This window comes from Brachionichthys hirsutus, chromosome 1, assembly GCF_040956055.1.
Source record: "Brachionichthys hirsutus isolate HB-005 chromosome 1, CSIRO-AGI_Bhir_v1, whole genome shotgun sequence".
Classification (NCBI taxonomy): Eukaryota; Metazoa; Chordata; class Actinopteri; order Lophiiformes; family Brachionichthyidae; genus Brachionichthys; species Brachionichthys hirsutus.
In genome coordinates this window covers 565,646-582,961 of record NC_090897.1, presented here as the reverse complement: position 1 = coordinate 582,961, position 17,316 = coordinate 565,646, and the positions used below count along the sequence as shown (strand labels likewise).

The window sequence follows — 17,316 nt, the reverse complement described above, 5'->3', positions numbered from 1 at the left end:
GGCTTCAAAATAAGAGCCCCGGAGCGATGTTAAAAGCTTCACAATAAGAGTCACCCACCTCAGTGAACTCTATTCCAGTATAATAACAATGTAATAGAGTTCGATTACAGTATTTATTTATTTCATCCGCGAGTTGGGGGAAGTCACGTGACCTCATCTTCGTTCTCTCAAAAGTTCAAACAAGTTTTGATAAAGTTTTCTTCATTGACCTGTTTAAAAACATTTTACTAAAATGTTTGATAATACCGCGACACTCGCGGATCGAAGTTAAATCGATGACACTTCCGGTTCACTCGTTCATTCACTCACTCACTCACTTTGGTGTTTCATTATTTTCATGCAAAGATAAAAGCGGAATTACTTGTAATGGAAAATCCTTCAGCTTGACGTCTCAACTTTGACCGACATCAAACGAACTTCTCCTAAAACGACTTTATTTTGAGCCCCTGAACGCATCACGGAAGCGCTCTTCGGGGGGGGGGGGGGGGGGGGGGGGGGGGTGTCCGGTAAAACCGACCAGAGCCAGGTGAACAACGCATGAACGGAACCATGTGGGGTCTACCTTTCCGTTAACGTCTACCGGACTGGACGTCGGTAACGCCTCTGCCGTTCCAAAGTACAAGTAGCATCACGTGGACGTTCTCCCGTATTCTACCGGAAGCCCGGATCTCCTTCGCCCCGTTAAAGAACGTGAGTTTGATTCAACAAGAGGCGAAATGAACCGGAGAAGAGCCGAAGCCTCCGGTCCTCCGGTGTCCTCGCGGAGCACCGGGATCCACGTCGCCTCCGGTCCTCCGGTCTCCTCGCGGAGCACCGTGATCCGCGTCGTCTACGTCATCGCTGCTCTGGACGTTTCCTGGATGTTCCTGCAGTTCTCCGTAACACCTGTGAGTCTACCTGGAGGAGGAAGCGGACCTTCATCCTGCTCCCTCCTCTTCATCAAAGTCTCGGTTCTCAGGAAGTCTCTTTGGAACCTCTAGAAAGGACTTCAGGTGTTTTTATCTGGACCAAGCCCCGCCCCCTTTGTCCCAATAATGAATGATGATGAATATATTTATTAGATAGAATGTTAGAGTACAAGTACAGTCACACAGTAGCATGTATTACAGTACAAGTACAGTCACACAGTAGCATGTATTACAGTACAAGTACAGTCAAACAGTAGCATGTATTACAGTACAAGTACAGTCAAACAGTAGCATGTATTACAGTACAAGTACAGTCACACAGTAGCATGTATTACAGTACAAATACAGTCAAACAGTAGCATGTATTACAGTACAAGTACAGTCACACAGTAGCATGTATTACAGTACAAGTACAGTCACACAGTAGCATGTATTACAGTACAAGTACAGTCAAACAGTAGCATGTATTACAGTACAAGTACAGTCACACAGTAGCATGTATTACAGTACAAGTACAATCACACAGTAGCATGTATTACAGTACAAGTACAGTCAAACAGTAGCATGTATTACAGTACAAGTACAGTCACACAGTAGCATGTATTACAGTACAAGTACAGTCACACAGTAGCATGTATTACAGTACAAGTACAGTCACACAGTAGCATGTATTACAGTACAAGTACAGTCAAACAGTAGCATGTATTACAGTACAAGTACAGTCAAACAGTAGCATGTATTACAGTACAAGTACAGTCAAACAGTAGCATGTATTACAGTACAAGTACAGTCAAACATCCTGTCTCAGAGGAGCATTTCTTGCGGTCTTGTTTCCGTTGAAAGTCCTTCGTACATAAATCATCGACATTTAACAATAAAACTAATATTAAATTACTCAATTGATGCAAAATAACAATGAAATAAAAAGACACTTAATATGTGCAACGTAAGTGGACAAAAGGGGGGGGGGTTTGATCCGGAGAGAGTCGTGATGACTATCTCCGTTTCTGTCCCCCTGAAAGGTGTATTTTTAGGGCTGTTTTGAAGGAGGCCAAAGAGGTGCATGTTTTGAGGGCAGGAGTCAAACAATTCCACCCCTAGGGGGCAGTATTATAAAAAGATGATTTACCCACGTTGGTCCGATAGGAGGGTGTAATCAGGTTGTTGTTTGAGCTCCCTCTAGTGTTGTGGCTGTGGGTGTCACTAAATCTGTGGAGGTTTATATTTAGCTTCTTAAAACTTTTGGCTTTAAAAAAACGGTTACGTTCTGGGCGATCGGTGGCGATGGTGTGATTGATCACATGATCGACGCGGTGGCGATGGCGTGATTGATCACGTGATCGGTGCGATGGCGTGATTGATCACATGATCGGTGCGGTGGCGTGATTGATCACATGATCGGCGCGGTGGCGATGGCGTGATTGATCACGTGATCGACGCGGTGGCGATGGCGTGATTGATCACGTGATCGGTGCGATGGCGTGATTGATCACATGATCGGTGCGGTGGCGTGATTGATCACGTGATCGGTGCGATGGCGTGATTGATCACGTGATCGGCGCGGTGGCGTTCGTGTGTCTCTCCTCCAGTACCTGGCGAGGAAGCTCGGCTTTGACACCTTGTGGTTCGGGTACTTGCAGACCACGGTCGGCGTGTTCCAGCTGGTCGGGGGGCCGCTGTTCGGCAGGTAAGAACCCGGCAACGACGTCACAGGTGCGTCCCGACGCTTTCGTTCGTCACGTGTCGATTGTGTTCCCGGCAGGTTCGCCGACTTGTTCGGGGCGAGGGCGGCGTTGTCGGTGGCGTGTTCGGCGACGGTCGTGTCCTTCCTGCTGCTGGCCGTCGCCGACCGTTCCGCCTTGCTCTTCATCCACAAAGTCCCGACGCTCTTCATGCACGTCCTCCCCTGTGAGCTCTCACCTCGTAATGAAGCAGGGGGGCGGGGCACTCGGTGGGAGGGCGGGGCAGGCGGGAAGAAGGCGCCACGAGTTGGTGAACAGGATCACTGCTACTTTTATTTTGAAGACACCGCTGGGCCTTTGGTGGACGTCCTCCGAGACATCTGGACCGACCGACGGACAGAAAGAACTACAGACGGACCGACCGACAGACAGAAAGAACTACAGACGGACAGAAAGAACTACAGACGGACAGAAAGAACTACAGACCGACAGAAAGAACTACAGACCGACCGACCGGCGAACAGAAAGAACTACAGAACTACAGACCGACAGAAAGAACTACAGACCGACCGACCGACGGACAGAAAGAACTACAGACCGACAGAAAGAACTACAGACCGACCGACCTGACTTTATTCAGATTTTCATTGATGATATTGATCAATAGTCCCTCCCTCTGCTCCGCCCCCCAGCCGCTCAGATGGTCGTTGCCGACCTATCAGAACCCGAGAAACGGGCCGACGCGTTGTCCAGAATGGGTTTGTGTTTCGGTGTCGGGATGATGGTCGGATCCACTTTGGGCGGTCACCTGAACTCTCTCTACGGGTGAGTCTGTGTTTGGGACGCCGGGGGGGCGGGGCTCTGCTTGTTTACCTGAGAGTAAACAGTAAACAACCCGTCTCGGTCTCCAGGGAGACGTTCACGGCGTTCTTCGCCGCCGCCGGCAGCGCCTTCAATCTCCTGCTGGTTTTAATGTTCATCCCAAAAAGCACCAAAGCTGGAAGCTCGGCGCCCGACGCCGACGGTGAGGCCCGCCTTCACCTGGCTGCGATGATGTCATCGACACCGGGAAGCTCCTCCCCCCAACCTCGCCGAACGCCATTCTGTCTGTCACGTCTCTGATAAGCGGACGAATGTTTGCTCAGCTGAAGGTCACGTGGTTGAAGAGCAGGCGGGATCCGCCCATTTACGTTTCTCTTGCCGCAGCGAGGACCAATCAGAAGTCAGTGTTCCACCTGGGCGACATCGCCAGGCTGATGACGTTCCCAGGGGTGGCGGCGACTTTTATGGTGAAGACGGTCGCAGGTTTTCCATCAGGTGAGTCTGATGTCACAGACTGGCCCCCCCCCCTCCTCAGTGGAGTGACTGTAGCCCCGCCCCCTGGTCTGAAGGTGTGTTCCAGGTGATGTTCTCCGTCATCGCTCTGGACTTCTTCCAGCTGCTGCCGGAGCAGAACGGCTACCTGATGGCGTATTTTGGCGTCATGCAGATGGTAAAAACCGGAAGATGATGATGATGATGATGATGATGAGGAGCAGGAGGAGGAGCTGACGGTACTGGTTGTTCAGGTCTTTCAGGTGGGCGTGATCGGTCGTCTCAACGCCAGGTGCTGTCCGTCGGGGTTTCTGCGTTGGTGGGCCTGGCCCAGGTACACGCACGCACACACGCACGCACACGCACGCACGCACACACACACGCACGCACACGCACGTACACACACACGCACGCACACACACACGAACACACACGCACGCCTTCGGACCACGCCGGGTCCAGGACCAGAATAATCCTCCCCTCCTGCAGGCCTTCATGCTGACCGTGTTCCACTTCTGCCTCATCGTCGCCCCCCTGATGTTCTCCCTCAGCACCTTCAACGTCATCACGGACAGCGTGCTGACCAACAGCGTCCCGCCCTCAGACACGGGTCAGTCCCCCCCCCCCCCCCCGCCCCAGAATCGCTGGGATGAAAGCCAGAACCTGCTGGTCTGATGAAGCGGCTCTGCTCCGCTCCCCATGCAGGAACCATGCTGGGACTCTGCGCCTCCGTCCAGGCGCTGGTCCGGGCGGTCGGGCCGACCGCCGGCGGCTTCCTGTACCTGAACTACGGCCTTTCCTCCATCGGGTTCATCCAGTTCGTCGTGAACGCCGTCGTGTTCGTTTGTTTGATCCTCACAAACAAAGAGAAAAGCTCCTGAAGCGCTCCGGGAGGGAACTTTCTCAACGTCTGCTCTGTTGCTGTATTCTCTCTTTTGTCCACTAGGTGGAAGCAAACATTCCGTTTTACCGCAGGACCCTTCATCCTCTTCACATCATCATCATCTTCATTAAATGTTACTCCTAATCGATCCCATTCTGTCAATAGAGGAAAATTAGAATATCACACGAGATCAATAAAACGGATATTTTTATCGGCCTTCTGAAAAGTTTGTTCATTTCGAGAATCAACGCTGTTCCACCTGGGACTGAAGGGAGACAGGTGGGGTCTTCGGGAGACAAGGTCTCCCTCTAGTGGTCCCTTCTTAACATTACTCCTTATGAGTTCGTGTTTCTCCGGACACGAAGGACAAATCTCACGGATTAAGTTCGAATATCACATTTAAGTAGAACAATATCCTCCCTGGGGGGCTGCTGCTGCCTTCAGGCTCCCTCGGAAACCCCCACTTCAGAGGCGGGAGGTAACGACGTTGTGTCTCGGTCTCCACTTTGATCTCATCCCGATTAATTCCACATAACGTGATAGAAGAGTGGGCCGGGTCAGAACCCATGACCTGCTGCAGACAAAGACAAGGAGACAGAACCGGGGAGGTTTTTTTTTTGCTTTGTGGTAATACTGAAGCATCTTATTAGATTAGAGATCAAATGGAGTCGAGGGGGGGGGGCTTTTACACCTATCTGCTCTTTAACTGACGACACGTGACGCGTCATAAATCACAGAAAAGGGAACAACAACGAAATCTGATTCCAGAATCTCGATCTGTTCATCATCTAAATGCATCGATCAGTCTAAAATTCATTCAGGCGTAATCGGTCGTTCGAATGTCCAATTTCCCGCGGTCTGTGAAGGCAGCATCCTATCGCGGCATCGGTGGACCGTCAGGTTCCGGTTCGGGTTCGGCGGCTGCACGGCGGAGCCAATGGAGGAGCTTTAAGAACGCGGCGGCATGGCGGACGGGGAGAAGCGGGCAGCCAGCCCTCCGCCCGGCGGCGCCGTCCGGGTGGAGTCCCCGGCCAGCTTCAGGTAAGCGCTCCGGTCAGTCCGGCGCGGAGGTCACCGGCGCGGGGGTCGCCGGCGCAGCCGCCGTCCGGTGTTTGGTGACGAACCTTCACCGGGTCGACGGCACGACGGAACCGGTTCGTCTCTGAAACGGGTTCCAGACAAATCTTCATCCAGACTGCAGTTCGGATCGATGCTCGGATCGATTCCCAGAGTTAATCTGGTACCGATCAAGCGGCATGCTGGAGGGTGAGGAAGGACACGCGCGCACGCACGCGCGCACACACACACACACACCTTCAGCGTCGCTTCAAAGTAAATATATTCCTCAACAAATATGAGTTCAGCATGAAGTATTAATGACGTGTATTACCGGGGTAATCCCAGAGGCGTGGATTAAACGGGATTACACAGACCGGCCTGAAGGGGAACACGGCGACGGTTCCCGAACTAGAACCTATGAATGAGGGCAAGAATGTTCGTGTACCGTTTAATTTTAGAGTAATTTATTCTATCAATCAATCAAATCTTTATTGCAGACACAATGGTCCAATTAAAAAGCACACATAACATTTACAACATTTACAACGTTTACACAGTAAACACAGTAATTATTTCCGCCCCTATATTGTAAATAAACGAGGCTGCTGTACTTCTGAGTTTACAATAAATAAATGACTTGTCAGCGACAGCTAGCTAGTAGCACAGCTAGCTAATAACGCAGCTAGCTAATAACGCAGCTAGCTAATAACGCAGCTAGCTAGTAACGCAGCTAGCTAGTAGCACAGCTAGCTAGTAGCACAGCTAGCTAATAACGCAGCTAGCTAGTAGCACAGCTAGCTAATAACGCAGCTAGCTAATAGCGCAGCTAGCTAGTAACATAGCTAGCTGTGGAGCCTTTTTTTAAAGACACCTACATCTATTGGAGCCTTCAAATACATATTTTTTTTGTTTAAATAACTGTTTTCAACAATCAATGGTTTTACTTTCTGGAAGTTTTCTTGGGAGGGGAGACCAGCTCGACCACCTGAGTGATTCTATTCAACAGCGCTAGCAGAACTGGAGCTATTATACCAACATATACGATATTTCTGTCAAGCTTTAAAATAGGTGATCTTTTTACATATAATAGAAATGCTTAAGCACTTTCTGATCTCTGACATTTGAAATAATGTTTACATTTTGTTTACATGAGTAAACAAAGCTTGCTAGCTAACGAGTAAAGTACTAGTAGCTATGGATCCACTCGGCAGTCCTACATTTTCACTGACTTTAGCAGTAGCAGTTAGCTGCTGCTTGTATTTACTGGCAGCAAACAGCTTGGAGGTGGAACAGCGCCACCTTCAGGCAGCATCATTTCATTACTACCAGGTGCAGGTGTAACAGGCAGGCCATTGTTTATACGAAGCTGTTTTTATTCGTTCATGATCATTTGACTATTTTAATCCAAAGTCCCTTCCAAAATAAGAAGCTTGAGTTTCAACAAACCTGTTAGCGCTTTGGAATATTAAGTATCTTTATGAAACGGCGTGTTTTAAAAGCTCCGTAACGTCCAAAGGTCACGTCATGAGAAATGCATTCTGCATCCCTTTATTTCATTGTTGGCATCAAATGCGTTGTTGTTGTTTACACGCCGTGCATTCTGGGAGGAGGCATTAGCCGCTACGGCGAGGGGGAAGGCGTGATCGTGGACATGGTAGAAGGAGGCGCCGCTCGTCCTGCTGGCGTTCCGGTGCTTTGGGAACGCCGCTGCATCCTGCTGCAGAGGCGTGATGAACGTGATGCTTCCAGGACGTAGTAAACATGAAGGGGAGGAGTGGATTATGTAACCCGACGCCTCCGCGTCGGATCCAGCTGCCCCACCCCCACCGCCACCCCCACCGCCCTCTCTCCTCCGGGCTCTGAATCGACCCGGTTGAGCTGCTCCCCTCCTCCTCAGCGTCCTGCTCCCTTTCTGCTCGCTCCTCCCTCTTCCTCCTTTCATCCTCCTCCTCACTTACGGGATGGACTCGGGAGGGGAAGGAGAAGAGGGCTGGATGGAGGACCGCTGGGAGAAATGGTAGGACATCTGTCGTCCTCCGTTCTGTGTGTGACCTTGTGAGTGTTTACGGCTAATGTGTCCTGCTACATCCCGTCTCCTCGCGTCCCGACAGACGTGCGTCCCGTCTCCTCGCCTCCCGGAGGCTCGGGACAGACGTGCGTCCCGTCTCCTTGCGTCCCAGAGGCTCGGGACAGACGTGCGTCCCGTCTCCTCGCGTCCCGGAGGCTCGGGACAGACGTGCGTCCCGTCTCCTCGCGTCCGTTGAGGAGATCAGAGATGACACTTTAGCTTGTGTGTCCGGGACGGCGGCGTCGGAGCGCTCCCAGAGGTTGTTTTCACACAGCAGGTGAAGGGAGGCGGGCGCTGGCATGACGCTCCCGTCCTTGTCCTGGTCCCGTCCTTGTCCTGGTCCCGTCCTTGTCCCGGTACCCGTCCTGGTCCCTTCTTTGTCCTGGTCCCGTCCTTGTCCTGGTACCCGTCCTGGTTCCGTCCTTGTCCTGGTACCCGTCCTGGTTCCGTCCTTGTCCCGGTACCCGTCCTGGTCCCGTCCTTGTCCTGGTCCCGTCCTTGTCCTGGTACCCGTCCTGGTCCCGTCCTTGTCCTGGTCCCGTCCTTGTCCTGGTACCCGTCCTGGTCCCGTCCTTGTCCTGGTCCCGTCCTTGTCCTGGTACCCGTCCTGGTCCCGTCCTTGTCCTGGTCCCGTCCTTGTCCTGGTACCCGTCCTGGTCCCGTCCTTGTCCTGGTCCCGTCCTTGTCCTGGTCCCGTCCTGGTCCCGTCCTTGTCCTGGTACCCGTCCTGGTCCCGTCCTTGTCCTGGTCCCGTCCTGGTCCCGTCCTTGTCCTGGTCCTGTCCTTGTTGGACGATGAAGGTGATGAACAGCACACGGCTTGCAGCTTTGCTGTCTCTATCTGGGTCGGGACGGGGACGTTACACCTGAGAGAGAGAGTCCATGCTTTCAGAATGATGACTAAATGTTGGACGCAGGTAGCGGTGGACGCTGTCTGTCCCGCCTAAGACGGGTAAAGAAGTCTACTTGTTTAATTTGCTCATCTTTGGTGATTTATTTCACTACGATTCTAGTGGCTGCGTTTTGATCACCTTTCATCACCTTTTGTCTCTGAACTGGGTCTCACAGAGACGAAGACGTCCTGGTGGAGACGATGTTCGCTGGATTCACTCTTAAATAAGTGTTTTTTAAGCTGCGCGTTTTATCCGGTCGATTATTTTTAGAATTAGAAGTTGAGGCTGTCAGTTTCCGTATCGGAGCCTCGCATTGAACGGCCGGTCGACGACTTCCTGCCGGGCTCCCTACCAAAGTAAAGTACCTCGTTTTATATCGGCAGCATGATGTGGACGTTCAATCCCAAATTCACAAAGGACGAGTTGTCTCTGAGGGCTTGGACGAGCACCTTCGACCCTCCTTCCTTTTTTAAACGTCTGGACTCTCTTCTGGGACCTGCGAGGTCCGACGGGGAAACCCGAGTAAAACCAGGAACTGGGCCTGTACAGAACGTCTGAGCCTTGATGCGAGGCTCCGCTGGTCCTCGCAGGCATCGGTCCTTACCCACAATTCATTGCTTCTGTTCCGGTCAGGCGGTTTCCGTCCTCCTCGGCCCGCCCTCATTTAGTTTCTGCCCCTTCGACTCTTCAGGTTTGAGTTAAACCGGCGTTGTTCCTCCACCCCTCCACCCCGTGAATGGACTCTTCCTCTGGGGCTAATGCGTTGCTAAGGACCGTTAGCAACGGTTCCCATAGCGTTGCTGTTTGGGGGAGGGGAGCAGGGTTAGCTTCCTTCCTGTAGCAGCAGAGGAGCTATTAGCATGCTCACCCCTTGCACCGGGTTCAGGATGGGTGGGGGCAACTAAACGAAGGCGTGGCCTCTGTCAGGCGACGCCCAGACGGACAGAAACATCCGTTGTTACGGCGACGGGAGGATGGCAGCGCTCCCTGTGATGATGTCATCATCGTCTCTGCTGCCTGGCGACGGTTGCCAGGCTGAGCATCGAGAGCAATGGCCGATTCGGTCACTGCATCCTGCCGTCAGAATCACGTTCCTGCCCGACGTCGGTCTGCAGTGAAGACGTCGTCCCCCTGTCCCCCTGTCCCTCAGCAGAAGGACGACCTTGGAGGACGACCTTGACGCAGGCGTCCACTCGATCTTGTAGGTGGAGTTATTTCTCTTAAAAGCGTGAAAAGCGGCGCCACCATGCTCTTAACTATCCTGAGTGTTGTCTTCGTCCCCAGAGGACGCTCCCTCAGGACATTCATGCTCCCGAGGGGACGAACAACCACTGAGGTATTAAGAGCGTGGCTCCCTCTGCTTCCCGCTGCCGTTCTGTTGGAATGTCGTTTGTTTAGGAGGAAAGACTTTGATTTAACGGCGCTCTTTCGTCCTGCTCGGCGTCTCTCCTCTAATGTTAAACTAGTCGAGGCTTCAGTTTGGGGTGAAACGGTCGGTAAACGGTCGGTAAACAGTCGGTGACACTAAAACACCTTCATGTCTCGTCCTTCAGAGGCTTTACTGGAAGCATCCTGTCAGTTAAAATCATTTTATTCTATATTTACACTGTAAAAAAGAGCCGACAAGCCGACGCCCCCAGAGCTTGTGAGCCGCCGTCGGACACGGTTCAACCACCGTTACGGTGCTTGAGTTCTGGGGGTTCTGGCCTGAGTTCTGGAGGTTCTGGCCTGAGTTCTGGAGGTTCTGTCCTGGGTTCAGGGGGTTCTGGCCTGGGTTCTGGGGGTTCTGGCCTGAGGGTCTGGCCTGAGTTCAGGGGGGTCTGGCCTGAGTTCTGGAGGTTCTGGCCTGAGTTCTGGAGGGTCTGGCCTGAGTTCTGGAGGTTCTGGCCTGAGTTCAGGGGGTTCTGGTCTGAGTTCTGGCCTGAGTTCTGGAGGTTCTGGCCTGGGTTCAGGGGGGTCTGGCCTGGGTTCTGGCCTGGGTTCTGGTGTGGGTTCTGGCCTGAGTTCTGGGGGTTCTGGCCTGAGTTCTGGGGGTTCTGGCCTGAGTTCTGGGGGTTCTGGCCTGAGTTCTGGAGGTTCTGGTCTGAGTTCTGTCTCCCCTTCCACCAGGTTGACCCACGACATCAGCCTGGATGAGTTTGAGGATGACGACCTGTCGGGGGTCACAGAGATCACCGACGAGCGCGGGATGAGCCTGAACTGCAACGGTCCGGACCTGAAGGTGAGACCCGCGTCCGGTGCTGGTCGGGTTCTGATCGGCAATGGACCAAACCGACGCATCTCAGCTGTGGGTTTAAACTCCAGTGGCGTGTGACGACCTCTAGGAGAGAGGTTGTTGTTGGTGAATGAAGCACGACCCCCCCCCCCCCCCCCCCCCCCCCGATCAGCTCGTTCCGCTCCGAACTGGACTCACACCGTCCACACGGGGATCTGGATCAGCACCAGAAGCTTTGTCCCTGGTGTGAAGCAGGTCTATCGGCACCGAGGAGAACTGGAGCAGAATAAAGCTGCCATTCCACTTAGCGACCGTAACCATGGCAACAAGAGGGCCGAGGTGCATCCTTCTCTTCAGTGACTGTTTTAGTGACCCGACAAATGAGAGTGGAATTAGTTCAAAGCCAGGCTCACAGGGGCGGAGCTTACGTTGGATCAAAGGGTTCGCCTGAGGATGGAAGGTCGTGGGATCGCAGCCCTTCTGCTCACGGGGGGGGGGGGGGGAGGGAATAAAGGGAAGTAAAGGATCCGTCTGCCGTCGTCGCCGTGGGAAACGGTGGGATGTGTGGAGTCTCTGCATCAACAAGCAGCTTCTGATTGGCTGGCTCGCCCCCCCCCCCCCCCCCCCCAATCCCACGCTCTGACTCGCTCTCTGTCTCTGCCGCGTTTCCTCCAATCCCTGCAGGCCCACGTGAGGCGAGCAACCAACGGCGCGCCGGGTCGGTCGGAGCTCGGCGCCGCCGGCCGGCTCCAGGCGGAGACACTGCGTTTGGAACTCATTGACGGAGCTGACGGTTACCGTGGTGACAAGGAGTCCCTCAAGGCGGCCGCCACTGCAACGCCACCGCTCCTCAAGGACCCCGCTGCACCTGTTACCATGGATACCTACAGGCCCAAGAGACCCACGACCCTTAACCTCTTCCCGGTTGTGCCCCGCACTCAGGTAGGCTCTGAACGCCCCCCCCCCCCCCCCCGGGAGACGGATGTTTTGCTGCGTTTGTTCGGCTCTGGGTTTGAGACTCGAGGCTGGAGGCGGAGTTCTGTTAGATTGATCTGGAGGCGGAGCTGAAGAATGGTGTCATGTTGTAGGCGTGTCCACCCACCTCCTGTTCATACCTGGGTCCGGTACCTGGGTCCGGTACCATGAAAGCCTTTTCTGGTCTGATTCTGACCAGCAGGATCAAATTAAGCAGCAGGCTTTGTTGTCATGGTAACGGTCAGATCCTTTTGTGATTGTGGCTGTGATTCCTGAACCGCCTTCACGGGGAAATGACTTCCATTTTCTTGTCGTTTCCATGGCGATGGCTCCCGGTTGTAGCCTGAATGTTTCAGGTTGTTTGAGGTAAACGTGGTTTCGTTCGTTAGCTGCCGCTAGCGGTGAGGAGCATGAACGTGTGTGTGTGTGTGTGTGCGTGCTTCCTCTTCCTCTTCCTCTTCCTCCTCACTTCCTCTCTTCCTCCCTTTCAACAGGACACTTTGAACAACAACTCCTTTGGGAAGAAGTACAGCTGGCAGGAGAAGGTCTCGGGCTCGTCGCCGCCCCTGAACCCCGGTGAGTCCCCGACCGGACCTGGACCCGGACCTGGACCTGGACCTGGTTCAGATGGTTCACTGCCTTCATGTCTGCATCTTGTCCTCTCTGGCCTTCGTCTTGTCCTCCAGCTTGCCTGAGTGACGAGGACGCGCTGCAGGGCGGCGGCGCTCAGACCAAAGACCGCGGGACGTCCACGGACGCCCCCTGCAGACGCAGCCACAGCGCCGGACGCCCGCACGGCTTCACCACGGCGGCGGCGGCACAGCCCGAGCGTCAGGAGAAGCCGCCTGCTCCCCCCCCCCCGCCACAGAACTACACGCCTGCTCCCCTTTACCCCGCTGGGAAGGTGGACCGGACGGGACGCCACCGGGACGGGAGCCGCTGCCACACGGAGGCTCACCCGGAGCCCACAGACGAGATCTACCTGACCCCGGTCCAGCGTTCCGGAGCCCCCCCGGAGCCCCACAGTAGTCGGGACCGGCCCTACCTGTCCCAGCAGACGGAGCAGGGCCGCATGTCCATAGGTTCTGACACCGAGGGCCCGCCTCCTTACCAGCCCCTCCCAGACCGGACGAACCCCTCCATCCATGAGGAGGACGAGGTGTACGTCCCTCCGCCGTCGTACGCTTCCTGTCTGGAGTCCCTCGCCACGCCGCCCAGCATGGCGCTCTCGGCCCGCCCCTCCCTCGCGTTGGACCTCAGCCTGAAAGGGGAGGGCTCGGGGGCCGGGTCGTCGCTGGAGTACGTGGACGCCACAGACGAAAGCTACTGCGGGGAGGACGAGGACGCGGACGCGGACAGGTTCACTACGGAGGGAAGGATGAGGACGGGGGGCGGAGTCTCCCTCAGGACGTCCATGAGCTCGGAGGCCAGCGGCCTCTCGTACGACGCCGTCAAGTACACGCTGGTGGTGGACGACCACGCCCAGCTGGAGCTGGTCAGCCTGCGGGCGTGCTACCGGGGCGGCGGCGAGGACGAGGACGAGGACGGGGACGGCGTGGGGAGGGAAGCCCCGGCGTGTCTTTCTGAGGACTCCACCCCGGACGTCCGTCTCCACGTCTCCAAGAAGTTCCTCAACGTCTTCATGAACGGCCGCTCTCGCTCCACCAGTAAGGCGCCGCCGAGCGATCCAGTTCGTCCGATCGGATCTCGTTGTGGAAGACACTCCCCTAAGGCGGGGGGGCGGGGCAGGGGGCGGGGCAAACTGAGCATGATTTGTCCTTTCAAAGGGAATCTCAGAAGATTCCTTCCCGTCGTGTTCAAACCTTCCTCTGAGCTCCGTTTGTGTTTTGAGCGGAGAGAAAGCTTCGGCCAGCGCCGGTGCCGTTACCGGTGCCGTTACCGGTGTCTGATTCGTGTCCCAGCTGTAATGTCCTCTACGTGGGGCCGTTGTCCTGATAGTTTATGTGCTGGAGGAGGAGCTGGAGGAGGGGGCGGCGTCTCGGGGAGGCACGCCTCCTCCCCGTTTCGAGGGGGCGTGCCCTTTGCTGCCTGACGTCTCTCTCTGGTTTCTAAGGTGCAGACTCCTTCGGCTTGTATTCTTGTATCATAAACGGAGAGGAGAAGGATCAGAGCCACCGAGCCGTCTACAGGTGAGGAAGACCCTCCAACAACCATCATCATCATCATCATCATCGCTAACGCGACGTTCAGCCGTTGCCCTGCTGACCTCATCAGGATGGAATTCTGTCCATCTCGTAGCCGTCGTTGCAGAGAAGCTCCGTTTCTTCATGTTTCCACGGCAACAGTCACATGGGGTGGTATTTTTGTAGTCCCTCTAGAGCAGGGGTGGGCAAACGATCCTGGTGCCATGCTCTAGAGTCTAGTCTAGAGCATGGCACCGTTGTCTTGGGATCGGATCTCAACCGGAGGCTGGTCTGGTTATTTAAAGTCTTCTGCTTGCACGGAGTCTGAAGTTTTTATTAATGCTAATATGTACCGGTATTATCTATATTATAAATACACTTAAAGAGAGAGAGTCTCGCCGTTTCCTCCGAATGTCTATTTCATTTCACTGAATCGGATTTATAATCCCGGACTCGGGAGGAAGTCCAGCTGGAAGCCTTGAGACCCTCCAGGTCTTCACGACGCCTCTGTCCGGACAGATTCGTCCCTCGTCATGACGACGAGTTGGAGCTGGAGGTGGACGATCCGCTGCTGGTGCAGGTCCAGTCGGAGGACTTCTGGTACGAGGGCTACAACATGCGGACCGGCGCCCGCGGGGTCTTCCCAGCCTACTACGCCGTGGAGGCGCCGGAGGAGCCGGAGGAGCCGGAGGTCTCGTCGGGTAAGGTCACCGTCACGATGAGCAGAACAAACGAATGTTTGATACGGAACGCGCCGGCCGGGCCGGGGAGTCCGGTTGAGCGCTGACCGGGCCCGATTTGAACTTCCGCGGTTTCGTTAAATGTCTTTGATGGTCGCTGCTTTTCCAGGCGCAGTGAAGAGCAGCGAGTGGCTGGACCGGTACCGCCTGAAGTTCCTGGGGTCCGTCCAGGTTCCGTTCCACAAGGGGAACGACGTTCTGTGTGCAGCCATGCAGAAGGTAACGTTACGCGGACAGAACCCGGACAGAACCCGGACAGAACCCGGCGTTCCCCGCACTGAGGAGTCCTCGTCTGCTTCCCAGGTCGCCACCGACCGGAGGACGAGCGTCGGGTCCAACCCCCCCTCCTCGTGCCTGCTGGAGGTCAGCGTGAAGGGCATCAGGCTGGCCGTCCAGGAGGATTACTTTGCCTTCGACAGAGTAAGAACTGGAACGCCCCCGTGTGGCAGGAAGCGGGACCTGCGGGCAGATGTTTGCGTTTCCATCCGTCTGTCCTTGGGAGAGGTCAAAGCGTCCTTTGAGGCTCGGAGGTTCTGTCTCTCTCATTCTTCTGGACTTTGTGACCTTTGACCTTTCTTCCTCTCTTCTGCCCCGTTCAGGGCAACGAGTGCAATCACTTCTTCCAGTTGAAGAACGTCTCCTTCTGCGGATATCACCCCAAAAATAGCAAGTAAGTGAAGACCGATGTCCTGAAGCGAGACTCGATGGTCCCCCCAGGCCCCCCCAGGCCCCCCCGGGACCGGCTGTAAAGCTCTCTTTGGTCTCTGGTCTGGTTCTTTGCAGATACTTCGGTTTCATTACGAAGCACCCGGCTGACCCCCGATTCGCCTGCCACGTCTTTGTGTCCGAGAACGCCACCAAACCCGTCGCCGAGTCAGTCGGGTGAGTTTGAGCCCCGACGTCCGGGGACGAGTCCGCGTAAGGACGTCCAGGGACGAGTCCGCGTAAAAAGACGTCCGGGGACGAGTCCGCGTAAAAAGACGTCCGGGGACGAGTCCGCGTAAAAAGACGTCCGGGGACGTGTCCGCGTAAAAAGACGTCCGGGGACGTGTCCGCGTAAAAAGACGTCCGGGGACGAGTCCGCGTAAAAAGATGTCCGGGGACGTGTCCGCGTAAAAAGACGTCCGGGGACGTGTCCGCGTAAAAAGACGTCCGGGGACGTGTCCGCGTAAAGACGTCCGGGGACGTGTCCGCCTAAAGACGTCTGAGGACATGTCCGCGTAAAGACGTCTGAGGACATGTCCGCGTAAAGACGTCCGGGGACGTGTCCGCGTAAAGACGTCCGGGGACGTGTCCGCGTAAAGACGTCCGGGGACGTGTCCGCGTACAGACGTCCGGGGACGTGTCCGCGTACAGACGTCCGGGACGTGTCCGCGTAAGGACGTCTGAGGACGTGTCCGCGTAAGGACGTCTGAGGACGTGTCCGCGTAAGGACGTCTGAGGACGTGTCCGCGTAAGGACGTCTGAGGACGTGTCCGCGTGAAGACGTCTGCGTTAAAGACACCGAAGTTAATCTTCGGTTCTGGATTAGCCGCTGTAATGAAATCAAGATGAATAAATTATCGCTAAAGGACGTGTCTTTTTTCCAGGAAAGCCTTCCAGCTGTACTATAAAGAGTTTGTGGAGGTTTCGTGTCCTACGGAAGACATCTACCTGGAATAGCCCCGCCCGCCGTCCTCCGTCCTGTACAGTAACCTGTCTTATAGCATTGGACATGTCTCTGAATAAATCCCGTCCCGGTAGAACCAGCAGTGGACTGGGACGGTCCAGTGACCGACGGTGGACATTTCCTACCAAACAGCCCCGCCCGATGTCCCCTGGTGGTTAGTGGGACGAGAAGACATGCGGCTCCAGCTGTTTAGCGGGACGTGGTGGGGTCACGAGGACGACCCTGCAGGAGCGGCCGGTACCGAGACGAGCGAGAACAAACGCTGGCGTCGAGCCTCTTCTTCATCACCTTCCTCTCTGAACATCATCATCACATTCTGAGGGACTCGTCCTGTTTGAGTCCATTTGGTGCTTTAAGGCAGGAAGTTCTGCTGCTCCAGAACCTTCATGGACGGCGGCCTCTGAAAGACGACTCGATCGGCGTGGACGGATGGATGACGGATGTGGACGGATGGATGACGGATGTGGACGGATGGATGACGGATGTGGACGGATGGATGACGGATGGATGAAGGATGTGGACGGATGGATGACGGATGGATGACGGATCGATGACGGATGGATGACGGATGTGGACGGATGGATGACGGATGTGGACGGATGGATGACGGATGGATGACGGATGTGGACGGATGGATGACGGATGTTTGCTATGATGAGCTAAGCCGTCGTGTCAAAGTCAAGGAGGCGGCCCAAAGCGTGGATCGATACGCCGTATATGAATAATGTATTCTGTAATTATAAATAATTTATTCTGTAATTATAAAT

General features: G+C 54.9%; 2 protein-coding genes across 2 annotated transcripts; both read left to right on the top strand.

Annotated features, from left to right (window-relative positions):
• The first annotated feature begins 500 nt into the window (after window positions 1-500).
• Window positions 501-5,003, top strand: slc22a18 (solute carrier family 22 member 18). The gene is given in 11 exon segments (XM_068739388.1): window positions 501-887; window positions 2,498-2,595; window positions 2,671-2,816; window positions 3,283-3,415; window positions 3,502-3,614; window positions 3,797-3,907; window positions 3,982-4,082; window positions 4,159-4,192; window positions 4,195-4,238; window positions 4,394-4,514; window positions 4,610-5,003. Coding segments are annotated over 11 exon segments (1,248 nt in total). The 5' UTR covers window positions 501-716; the 3' UTR covers window positions 4,786-5,003.
• Window positions 5,004-5,751: 748 nt separating this feature from the next.
• On the top strand, window positions 5,752-16,542 carry mapk8ip1b (mitogen-activated protein kinase 8 interacting protein 1b). Its single transcript, XM_068738587.1, has 12 exons — window positions 5,752-5,828; window positions 10,916-11,027; window positions 11,706-11,963; window positions 12,491-12,626; window positions 12,683-13,663; window positions 14,071-14,146; window positions 14,660-14,841; window positions 14,996-15,099; window positions 15,184-15,300; window positions 15,480-15,550; window positions 15,664-15,762; window positions 16,470-16,542. Exons 1-12 carry the CDS (start codon window positions 5,752-5,754, stop codon window positions 16,540-16,542), a joined length of 2,286 nt encoding a protein of 761 aa, XP_068594688.1.
• The last annotated feature ends 774 nt before the right edge of the window (window positions 16,543-17,316 follow it).